General features: G+C 40.9%; 1 protein-coding gene and 1 long non-coding RNA gene across 2 annotated transcripts in view; both read right to left on the reverse strand.

Moving 5' to 3' along the window:
• The window catches only part of LOC117934824 (serine/threonine-protein phosphatase PP1-beta catalytic subunit), a 22,088-nt gene extending 10,534 nt beyond the window's left edge, over window positions 1-11,554 (reverse strand). Inside the window, exon 1 of the mRNA XM_034856846.1 lies at window positions 11,337-11,554. Within this exon, the coding sequence (XP_034712737.1) occupies window positions 11,337-11,388 (52 nt within the window). The 5' untranslated portion in view covers window positions 11,389-11,554. The remainder of the gene's footprint in view (window positions 1-11,336) is intronic.
• LOC117934882 overlaps window positions 1-12,746 on the reverse strand; it is a 120,791-nt gene that overhangs the window by 31,045 nt on the left and 77,000 nt on the right. The window lies entirely within an intron of this gene.

The raw sequence follows: 12,746 nt of genomic DNA on the forward strand, positions 1-12,746 counted from the left end.
CCCCCCCCCCCCCCCCAGAGTTGTCTTTGCATTCCAGACAGATCACAGACTCCTCAGACCTAAACAGCTCAGGCTGTATGGCACTTCAATGCAGCCTGGGATACACACTGGTTAGAGCCTCTGCAAGATTCATCAAAATCTAACAAGTTTAAAAAAAACTTTGTCTATAGGACTATGACAATGTTGTGTACCTACAGAAACTAACATGATACCTCACTGGGAAAGCATGCACAGGGAACTACATTTCAACAGATCTGAACCAATAACCATCTAATTTAGGACACCCTGGTATTTATGCAACAATTTGAACCAACATCCTATTGTACCTATGATCCAATTGTTGAGAAAAGGAAATTAAGGCTTCAGCTAATAATTATTAGCATGAATGATTAATCCACAGAATATCTTCTAACTTGATCAGTTAATCATTTAGTTTAGAAAATTATTATTATTTCCCAAGATGGTGTACTCAGGTCCATGGAAGCAGTAATAGTCAGTTACTTCTGACTTAATGCACTACCGCCCAACACTGCCCACTATCCTGTGTCACAGTGGTTGATCTTTCTAAGGACAAATGAGCCAGTGTTCCACTAAGTCCAGCTGCCTGCCGCCACCAGTTGCCAAGTTAATTCACTAAAAATTTGGGAGGATCTTGGTTTCTGCCCAACCCACCATTGTGTTGCAGGTTGAGCCACACCAGAGTTGTTGTAGGCGAGTTGAAACACACAATCAAACTAACACGTTGTCTAGTTTCTAACTAACTTAAGATGAAGTGAAGTGATTGCAAACTACTTGCCAAGGGTCAAGAAGGTAAACTATTTTTCCATTTATTTCAAAGAGCAGAGTTCACTTGACCAGTGTGTGTTAGAGCCAGAGAGAGAGTGTGACATATGTGAATTACGGACAAATTTCTCCTTGAAGGCATTACCATATATGGGCGCTACTGTATAGAGGAAGGAGGAAGTGAGCAAGTCAGTACAAAGGGGGGGCACTTGGAGGCTCTGTTGCTGCACGGGACAGAGAGAGAACAGAGAGAGTCGAGGTCCGCAGCGTTGCCAAAGAGCTGCGTAATCCCCTTCACATCAACACTATTCCTGTACACCGGCCTAACACAGCATTATTATTATTATTATATCATGTTATATTTTATTACTGTATTTCAGAGCTGCACAGATGAATGGGTTAGTTGTCAACTGTTAAATGAATCGCCAGCTATTTTGATAAATCGATTAGTCGCTTTGAGTCATTTTTTATGAAAAAAAAAAGATTCTCTGATTACAGCTTGTTAAATGTGAATATGATGTAGTTTCAACTCTCCCTTGTGACATTGCAAATACAATATTTAAAGAGTGAACATCTTGGGCTTTGGGAAATACTGATTGATATTTTTTACACCAAACAACTATTTGATTCATCAAAGAAATAATCAATAGATTAATTCACAATGAAGTTAATCAAGTAGCCCTACTATATTTTAACTACACTATTTTTTGTCTTTGGCCGTGGTTACCCTCGTCTTTTCAATGCCACTTTTGTCATCAATGTCATAAAGAAAAGAAAATATAAAGAAAGGAAGAAGGCTCTCTCTTGAACCAAGTGGCATTTTGGATGAACCTATGGTGGAATTATACTTGCATAGGTAATATAGCTGATCACTATCCGATCAGGCAGCTCACATTGAAGTGTCCATTATGGACACACATATGTGGACAGAGCCGAGCTTATTCAGTAGCTTACATTAGGAAATGTAAAGTTTTACACAAAACCCATCCATCACTCAATGAGCAACATGAGCATTCACACGGAGTTGTGTTTGTGTCCCCACTGATGAATGCAAGTCCAATATTCTCTCTTTTTCACCCCGTTTTGTTCTCCACCAACTCTTGAGAAATGATCTCCTGCTATTTAGCTGCTAAATGCTCCACTATGTTCACCAGCTAGTCGCTAACATTGTCTGTTCCACTGGGTACTGGGGATTTCAGAGCGCTTTCCTTGCCAAAAACAGCTGCCTGCTGCAGCGATTCCACTGCCGCAGACTATTTTCCAATATCGGAATGAAATCAGGGGTCTTGCCAGATTTGGGGTGCTCCCGTCGTCTCATCAGTTGGTGTAAGGTGGTCATAAAAGTCAGTCCCAGTCATGTCTTTTCCCCGTCTTGACGTTCTGACAAAATCAAACTAATTTGATGTTATTGTAATTTTTAAGACTTGGTAGTAGAGGTGTGACGAGATTAAAATGTGACCCTGTTGAGGTAAAACTGTCTCATGACATCGGTCACAAGTGTAGAGCAGCAGCCAGTAGATTAGTAGTCTTATAATACATCTGGCTTTAAAGACGAGTCGGGCTTGGACCTCTAAATAAGCAAAGAAGATCCCCTGTCCGTTTGCCAAATTTGCCTCGGAGTTCACTTTTGCAGGGCTCAGTGTGGCAGAAAGCAAAACCTAACCTTACTTTTAATGATTTTAAACAAAGAGAAATGTTCTCCCCACCTCTTAAAGTGGTCATAAATCAAAGAGCAGCCTACTTCCTTGTTTACGGCTGCAATGAAACACTTGGTTACGTTGTAACCTTGGTTCTCTAAGTAAAGACTAGTTTTCCAGTCATATTTCTTATTTAAAGTTTTCTTAAAAAGAATATTATAACCTTGTCTCTTTCTCATGAACTCAATCTCTTGTCTCGTCTCTTGAGCTGAGTGTCTCGTCACACCCCTACTTGGTAGTGAAGTTAAATCACGTGAACATTAATCAACCAATGGGTGCGCATAGCAATTCATCTACACGTATGGCAGAACAGAAAATCAGCGAACTTTCCCTTAAGTTACCAGCTAACGCTAGTTCTAGTTGTGCAATATGTGACCTTGCAAGCTAACCATTGCCTAATCCTACTGCCTGAAAGGCAGTAAGGTTAGGCAATGGTTAGCGTTAGTGTTATGGTTAGGGTTAGGTGCCTTGAAATCAGCGGTCACAGCGCTGCCTGTAAGTCGATGTTGGGGGCTTAAAACACCATTGAGCAAGTCTTTTTTTAAAAGTTTGGTCAAAGTCTTCTAGTGGATGGTAGGCATAAATTGCAGGGCCAGAATACCAAAACAATGGGCTAAAAGATGCTGAAACGCTCCGTAGAGCTAAGAGGAACTGGAAAGTCATGGAAACAAACACATGCTAATTACTTGTAATGGGTGAAACAGAGCCAGGTATTTTAAGCAGGTATGACATGTGCATGTTTCAGTCACTGTTGCACCAAAAAGATGCCCTGGCAGGCCTTTTTTAGCTGTCCACCTCCAGTCTCTGTTCTTTCCAAGTGGGCACAAGGCCAATGCTCCCCTCCTCCGTCTCTCCCACACAGGGAGGATGGAAAACACTGACCCCTCAGTGAACGAGAAGCACAAAGCAACTCTGGCGAGGAGAGCGGGAGAGAATCTTAAGGCATAAGTCCCAACTGTGATGGCATTTTTCTGTGCGGGCTTCACATTTTCAGAGGACGTTTTGTCCGCCTTTAAGTGCCATGTGTGAATGGCTGTCTTTGTGGGGCTAAAAGAAGGGATGAAATTGAGAGGAGAGAGACTGGGGGAGAAATAAACAAAGAGTGGGAGAGATGGAGAGGAGAAGCAAGCGAGAGAAATGTAGAGAGAAAGTAAAGCTTGAGTGTGGGAGACGCAGAAGGCGAGTGAGAGAATAGAATAGAGAGGGGAGAGAGGGTTTATTGGAAAAGCCTCGCCAGCCAACTGAAAAGCCTGGGTGAGCTCTGTGCCACGACTGGTGCCAGGGGGTGAACACTCCCCGCCACACAGGCTCCTCCATTGTTGTTTCCATAGCAGAATGCCACGCCAGCAGCCTGAACACACCACGCAACTCAGCAGCAGCTCTCCACGGCCGACGAAAACAAGAAGGGTGACACCAACGTACCATGTATTACGAGAGAGCGGAATACTTTGTCTACTCCTTCGGTTCAGCCTTTGACATGTTACCTAAAGCAACATAGATCCTAATCCTGACCAATCAGAAGCTTCGGGTCATCCACACACACACAAGGGTTAACTTTTCCTGCTACAGATTTCCCAACATGGTCAGAAATTACAAGGGAGACACTTTTCTCACTCTGACTCTGACAAAGCTAATCGTTGTCACTCTCTCACTCGCTCTGCCACACACGCACACACGCACACACACACAAACTTACTTTCATTCCATTCTCAGACACTTACCCTAACCACTGAACCCAAAAAACAGCTTTTCCCAATTGGTCTGCAATTTACTGGTCTTTAGTCTGAAATGTTTCACCAAAGGTAGCCTACGTCGGGTAAAGTGAAACTATGTAACCTTTGAAAGAAGTAATTACACAAGCTAACTCTCACAAATGAAAAGTTCATCATTTAGAAGCAATAAAATTCCCCTTTACTGCGACAGCCTCACCGTGTCTAGTATGACCGGTAGCTTATGATGGCTAATGTCAAATTATGTTTTTATTATTTTATTATCTTACTGGACTTTTTTCCCTTTGCAGATATGCAGGTTTTAGTCTCCTGCAATAATAATGGCCCATTACTGACATATTAGCATTTTGTTCAATTTCTTATTGACTACAGCAAGCAAATTTAATCTAAAAAATTAATGACAACATTTTTTTCTTTTACAGGTGTAGAAACACACTAGAAATGACAGCACAACCCAGGTACATGCGGAAGCATGGCACTCGTGTACTGTTACACCCTAACATAAACTATCAGTCTTTATATTGGATTGACCTTAGGCCTTTATCATGTGTTTCTTACATAAAGTGTGTGGAAAGTGGATCCAGATTGTCTAAAAACTTGTGCAGTTCCACAGTCAGTGACAATTCCATATCAGGACATAACCACAACCTGGACAGCTCCGTAATGGAGAAATGCCCTTTAGAGACATTTCATGTACCCATACGGGGGTACAACTTGGCTGGCGTCTTTGTCCATAAACCAAAATGGCTCCAAAATATAACTTTCCGTCCTGCCTCACCCTTTCTCTCACTGGCTGATGTATGGGGCCGTGGTGTGGATTGTGCCACATAAAGCCTACTGGCCACCTGTGCTGGCGGGCCAGACAGAGGGCCTGTTGTCGCTAAAGCCTGGGCCGGCGTGGGCTTAGCATGGGCATGTTGGGAAATCTGTAATAGCTGCTTTGCTAGAGCACAACAACACTAGTAAACACTAATAAGGAGGAGAAGGAGGGAGCCGTTATGGAAAAGTCAAACAAACAGAAAAACCCAGGGAAGCAAACTGCTGAGCCATGATGTGAAAAATGCGACGTCGGCTCAAATGTGCCAGAATCAACCGGAGTGATTCTGCTGTGAAATATTAAAATCTCAAACATGCTACTGAGAGTTGAACTAAAACAACAGACGACAGATTCATTTCCCACAGTGCCATGCAGTGTAATTGTTTCTTACCGCAGTGACAGTCTATTACACCCCGGTGATTAGACACCTAAGTATATGTTTTCTTAATCAACTCCGGGCAGGCATGAATATCTTTGCAATCGATCAGATGTCAACTACTAAATTAAAAACCAACTATTTTGATAATCAGTTAAATAAGAATGAGTCATTTTTCTATGAAAAAAATAAATAAATTCTCTGATTTCAGCTACTTATATGCCAAAGTTTTCTAGTTCCTTCTCTCCTCTGTGACAGTAAACTGAATATCTTTGAGTTGTGGACAAAACAAGACATTTGAGGACGTCTTCTTGGGCTTTGGGAAACACTGATCAACGGAAAATGATTAATCGACTAGTTGCAGCCCTTCAGTAGACGGCGGATTCATTTCCCACACAATACTGTCAAGGCCACATGTAATGTGGCCTTGATTGTGACAGGCCATCACACCCCGGAAATAAGACACCTAACCGCCAATTAATTAGGTTTTCTTCATCAGCTCCACACTGGAAGAGGCAGTCATGAATACCTGTGCATTGGGATTAAACCCCAGTACTTTTAAAAATAAACGTTGAGCCATCGGATATGCAATGAATCCCACTACAGTAGGCTTCATGTTACTGAGTCCACTGGGACGGAGCGTCCAGGCCCGATATTAACCAGTGACAGGACTAGACAAGTGGAGCCCCTCTGACTACCGAATATTAGCACGCAGACATACAAATGCCTTTATATATTTATTTTGGTAAGTTCATCTATACACCATTGTGTTGGTTATCTTTCAACTCTGACTCAGATAACTGGTCACAAGACAGCGAGTGACAAGTTATTGTGTTCAGAGTGAAAAACGAAACCAGAGAGATCAGAAAGCTGCACGCTGAGGCCACCGCCGAGGCCTCTGTGATTGTAAACCATGTTGTCAGTTGATCAGGTTTAGCCTGTTGGCTACACAACGCGCGTCAACCCCTCCACCAACAACTGCTAGAGGACACGTGGATGTGTGTCTTTGTATGTCCACACACTCACACTTTACTGTATACATTGGAAAATGGGTCTCTTATAGAGCTGCAAAATGAATTCATTATTACACAATTAAATTAATCGCTAACTATTTTGAAAAGCGATTAATCAGTTTGGGTCGTATTTTTTCTGGAAAAAATGATTCCAGCTTGTTAAATGTGGATATTTTCTAGTTTCTTCACTCCTTTGTGACAGTAAACTGACTATCTTTGAATTGTGAACGAAACAAGACATTTGAGGACTTCCTCTTGGGTTTTGAGAAACACAGATCCACACTTTTTCACAGCTGTATAGACCAAACAACTAATCAGCTGATCGAGGAAATAATCAGCAATGAAAATAATCACAAGTTGTAGCCTTAGTCTCTTGCCTACACAACGCCCGGGTTTTACACAGCTGGTTCTGTGACCCTGTTCTCAGTGTATCTGCGAAATAATGCAACAGAGAGAATATTGTCAGACACTTTGAATATTAATGTGAGCCTGTCAGTGGTAAAACGAGCACTTTTGTGAATATAAATACAAGCTGGACAATTGCTCTATTAACTTACACTGTAGCTTGCTTCGCCGCTGCCGACTGCAGCCGTCTTTCTTAACACTGGACCAATGTCAAAGATTGATGTTCCCATTATTCACTTAAGACAAAAAAACATGGGAAATATGGTCCAGGTTGAAGAAAAAAAAAATGGTAGTTACCCTTTAAGTGGGATTTTGGGTTGTGCGGAGGCTCAATGCAGAGCTTTCGCCGTAGCATACGTAAGTGGCCTGAAGTTTATAGTTGTGCGTTGGTGCGTGCATCGATCTCTTTAAGAGAATAGCAGGGCTGGCGCGTGTGTCTGTGTGTGTGTGGTAGAGGGAGTGAGAGAGTGACAGTGATTATTATTAGCTTCGGAGCGAGTAGCAACTCTAGAGTCATAGTGAGAGAAACAAAGTGTCTCCCTGTGCTTTCAGACCATGTTGGGAGATCTGTAGCAGGAAAAGTTAACCCTCTCCTTGATTTCATGTTGTTTATGAAGAAGGAGAACCAGAACATGAGTCGGGGGGGGGGGGGGAAATACACCGTTACCAAGCCACGGCCGAGTGGACCAATCAAAGTTGTAATGATCTGTGTCGCCGCGACATATGGTTACATTTTTGTTGCATTTCAGGCTGCGGCATAGAGTCTGTGTCTCTACACACCTACAAACGTAGCCGTGGCATCGATTTAACGCAGACGTATACATTGGCCCTAATGATGAAGAAGCGTTGGTTTTGAGTTTTGTGCCAATTATCAAATGTTAGCATGCTAACACTGATAAATTGAAAATATGAACATAACCAATATTACACCCGCTAAACATGACCATGTTAACATTGTCATTGTGAGCACATAAGCTTGCCGACAATTAGCGCTGCGACGATTATCGCACCACCGCAATACCGGAGGTGACGTGCCACTACGGCGGTGATGACACCATCCCCACTTTTTTTGTTGTTGTTGCTGGTTATAGTTACAGGAGAACAGATGTTGTGTGATATAAAATATGATGAAACAATAATCATTTCCTCCCGTAATAGGGTTGTAGTTAACCCAATCCCCTTTTTTACATTCTCCACCCGTGTGCGTCACCTAAAGCGAAGGCACATCTCTACCAGGGACAGCTGTCCCGGTTGACATTTAATAAGAGATCACAGAGCTCTCCGTGAGTGCGTCTGTGTGCATGAGTATGTAGATTCCCCACTGGCACCAAAGCTCATTGAAAAAGTGAGAGCTTAACCCCCTATTAAAGCGGAAACGGATCTCATGTCCTACTTTAAGAAGAAGTTCCCTTTTTCCTGCAGAAAGAAAAGACTCCCTAGTGTGGCAAAGGGAAAACCTGAGCTTCTTGAACTGAAAGTCAGGGAAAAGGCCATTTAGCAAAGGTCTAAGTATAAGCAGGCTGTAGATGTGATCTGGTTAAGTAAACTAAGATGATAACTACCCAGGATTCATCAGTAAAGAAAAGCCTGCGAGAGGTCTTTGTGTTGTCGAAAGGTCAAGTCTTCAGATTAAGAGGAACAGTTTGAGTTAGGGTGGGGCAATATATATCAATATCATATCGATGTCTTGATAAGAGACTAGATATCGTCTTAGATTTTGAATATCGTAATATGGTGTATGTGTTGTCTTTTTCCGATTTTAAAGACTACATTACAGTAACTGGATTTCTAAACTTTCCAGAATGGTCTAGCAGTTCTATTATTTGCCTACATTGCTCTACATTATTGACGATTATTTATCAAAAATCTAGTAATATGTATACTTTTGTGAAAGCACAAATTGTCAACCCTACAATATTGCCATTGAGGTTATTGGTGAAGAATATCGTGGTAATGTGAGTTTTTCCATATCACCCAGCTCTAGACCAAGTATGTAGCCTGTGTCTGCCTGTGTATGGACCAAATATGTGACCTAGTGTCCCAGTTTGCCTTTGTTGCCCTCACATTTAACAGGAAACATTAACTACCAGATATGACACAGGTTGTTCCATGTTTTGTTCACAGAAGAGATGAATAACAACTCTTGCTGTTTGCGAGAAACTATTTACATGTCAACTTGAGATTTAGCAAATCACATTTTTTTTCTAAGATTCTACAGATGAAACGACTTATAAAGAAAATAACTGACAGATGAATTAGTATTGAAAATAATCACTTGGTATTTTAACACCAAAAGAAAATGCGCCGGTCGTGTACAAACTAGCTGTAGTCGGAAAGAGAAAGTGGCTGAAAGAAGATGGATGGTTGGATAAATTCACAGCTCACATCTGGAAGCCTTTAGGGACAGATCCCTTCAGTTTCCTCACCGCTATATAACAAAAGCAACTAAATATACAGCCAGCTAACTAGCTACAGTAATGCCGTGCCCAGCTGACAACACAGGCTTACATTGCTGTTACTTTAACAGCACACGCACACACACACACACAAGATTAGGTTGTACTGACATGTTGATCCACATTGTGATCATCCATTAGCACACGCTGCCAAACTGTGTGTACATATGTGTTCGATTTTGATTTTTTTGAGGCCACTGAATGAATCTGTGTGTGACGACAATTGATCATGAGTGTTCACCGCTGCCCTCAGCTGTTCCACACGTTTACTGAAGACACTGAAGGACAACTGTCTCAAGACAATGAAAGGCAAGAGAAAGGCAGAGAAGCTGGAGCAGCTCCGTTACGGTCTGTCACAATCCCTTATTTAGCACTGCTAACAATCCAGCGATATCCAACACATAACAACGGTGTATGAGCAACACCGTCTTCAAAAGGGACTCCGGTTTCTTTTTGCAGTCTCAAACGAACAAAACTATATCCAGACATGTAGGGTTTGAGCCAATCCACACTGGTTTTTGATGATTAGTAGTTAATGGAACAGATGTTTGAAACCGAAATGATTTTACTGTAAATTAACTCCAACACAAAAGTTACTTTAAATGCTTTAAGCAATTATTTAATAAAACTGAAACTTTAAACATAATACAAAGTACAAAAAAAAAACTAAAATAGCTTTCTAAAGTTTTAAAGTGCTAACAGTTCGCTTGCAGGAGTGGCAGACTGCTAACAGCTGTAGCAAAACCAAAGAAGCGCACTTTTTAATTCATTAATTTATCGGTTATCGGTCAAATAAAAACACAGATAATCTGTAAATTGGCAAATATCGGCCCGATAATCAGCCAGGCCGATAATTGGTTGATGCCTACCAGCGTAGATAGAAGTTTTCTGATTTATTGTCATCCACAGCTAAACTGAAAATGCTTCTTCTTTTATCACTGATAAATATATTAATATAATAATTTTTTAAAAATCAGAAGATTATCTGCCATCAGTTACATTAATGTTAAAACCTTTGAGGGATAAAAGCTTAAATAAATGCAGTGTTTAACGGAATAAATGCTAAATTTTAAAGATGAATCCTCGTTCATACATAGCGATATATGTATATTTTAAAAATACTGGCTATGGAATTACAAAAATAGAAAAAAAAATAGAAACAAACTTTCTTTTGAAATGCTTACAGGGTACAAACTCCGCCGATCTATTTAAAGTGACATATCATCAAGGCATGTGGCTTGTGTAAACATTACATTCAGCAATAACAATACAATAATAACCATAATAACCATAATAACATGTAACGTGCTTTCTCTTTTCAGATAAGAAATCCTATGCCAAATCCCGGTTAGATTTTAGTTTTCTTATGATCGTGGGCCAACAATTAATATGCATACTAGAACCAGGATTTCAGATGTCTTCAGAGACAGACACTTGCACTGACATTTTCGTCATACTTAGAATTCACCAAGCCTCACTTTGGTTTAAAACACAACAACAAGTGATATAAACCCACGAGCACCCTCCCGCCATGGTGTAGCCTACTTTGTTGTGAAAAGCTTGGGGGGGGAAATATAGAAGAGCCGTTTTTACTTTATTTTCTCTAGTATACGCTTTTTTAGCTCGTGTTGTATGTGGTACATGCCAACGTGATGACACCTCTAATGGTGCAATCCAAGTTAGCGTTGTTGCGACATTAATCAAGGCTAAAATCATTTTCTATAGATAGTTTAAAGGTTGGTCTGGTGTTCTCTCCCATACTCGACCTGGCGGGGGGGGGAGCCTACAAACAACAGTCCTCGAACTACAACTTTGGTACCATTCAATCGTGAATTCACACTTTAACTCTCACAACATTTAGGAAAAGTCTCACGTGCCATTAGGCATGATTTCATCCTTAACAAATACACGGGACGAGTCCTTTTCACTCCTACAACGGGATACTCTGAAGCGGGCCTTTCTCTTGTCGACTCTTGTCACAACCAAACCGAAGTCATCCTTGAGGTGTTAAAACCGCAACAAATGCATAAATATGAATGTAGAATTATTGAAAACTTACCCTCCAAAAGCCTGGAAATCAGCGAGTCAACGTCCAACTCCCCCTCCGCCATTTCTGTAGCTAACAACTGTGCCCGCCGCAGTCTAGAGTAGGCAGGGCAGGCACCGCCTCACTGCACAGAAACGCACCGCCAACCTCCTCCCACCACAGGCCTCCCGTTTAGGACTGTTAGAATGCGTTTACAGGCCCCTCGGATACTCTAGCTCCCATTACAGAAAACAATGTGAAAAGTGAGGAGATTTGAATGAACCTTAAAGGCATAGATGTATTAAGAAAACTTGGACGGCATTAACAGCATTTTGCAAGCTTCCCGTTTAGGACCATAGGATACATTTATATGCCCCTCGGATTCTCTAGCTCCCATTATGAAAAGGAGAAAAGTGAGGGTTTTAATCAGCCAGAAAGGACATTACCAGTGTTTTTTTAAATGATAGTTAAATCTATCCACTATGATATAGAGCGTTCAACCGTATCTCACAATCTTCCTCACCAGAACGCATGTGTGGCATTTTAGATTTCTGGATATACTTTTTCATTTGTGTATACAGCCATTGCAAAATCAATTAGCAGATGATTTCAAAGTATTCATCTCTTAACTATATTTCTAAGAGTATGCTGACATACAATGTAACATTCACATGATAGATCAAAGTTACCCCACCACTATGAATAGAATCAGTGAGTACAGTGAATACATGGATGAATCACAGTTCATCCGGACCAGAGGCCTTTCTCAGCACACACATAGCATTTAAAAGTCACTTACGGACCACCTATCTGCACTACTTCAAACAGTGGAAGCATGTTTCTGTGAGACAAACAGGGGGACAACCTGGACACTCCAAAAAAAAAATATAATGGACAATTCCCACCTTCATATTTGCATTTTGTTGTTGTTTTCTCAACTCGTTATTATGATTTCCGACAGTACCTAAAGGCGTCAGTATAGCCAGGGCGTTTGCAAGTTACTGTAATATTTCACTAAATATTTATAAAAAATGTACCTCAGTTGAACATGTTTGCAACAATGTTTTATCTAAGCCTCTTTCATTTTTGGTAGCCTACATTGTACGAAAAACCAGATCAGATATTGTTGGTATTCATGATCCACTTTTGTTAACACAAAAGTAAGCTTGACATTAAGAAACCTGTGGGAAAGTTAACAAAAAAGAGAGATATTTAAGGTCCACTCACTACATGTTATCAGTCAGGGGATGAATGCACAGTGCTGGTAATGAGGGCAGATGCTGATTAGTTCTCTTACAGCGCCTTATTCTGGTTGGAATGTGAATTTCATGCTTGACGTTTTGGCTATATTGTTTTTAAGAGTATTTTATGATTGTATTCAGTTGGACGAACACAGTAACGATCAAATAACAATGATTAAAAGAGATAGGACCCCTACATGTT

Source organism: Etheostoma cragini, chromosome 19 (genome assembly GCF_013103735.1).
Source record: "Etheostoma cragini isolate CJK2018 chromosome 19, CSU_Ecrag_1.0, whole genome shotgun sequence".
Classification (NCBI taxonomy): domain Eukaryota; kingdom Metazoa; phylum Chordata; class Actinopteri; order Perciformes; family Percidae; genus Etheostoma; species Etheostoma cragini.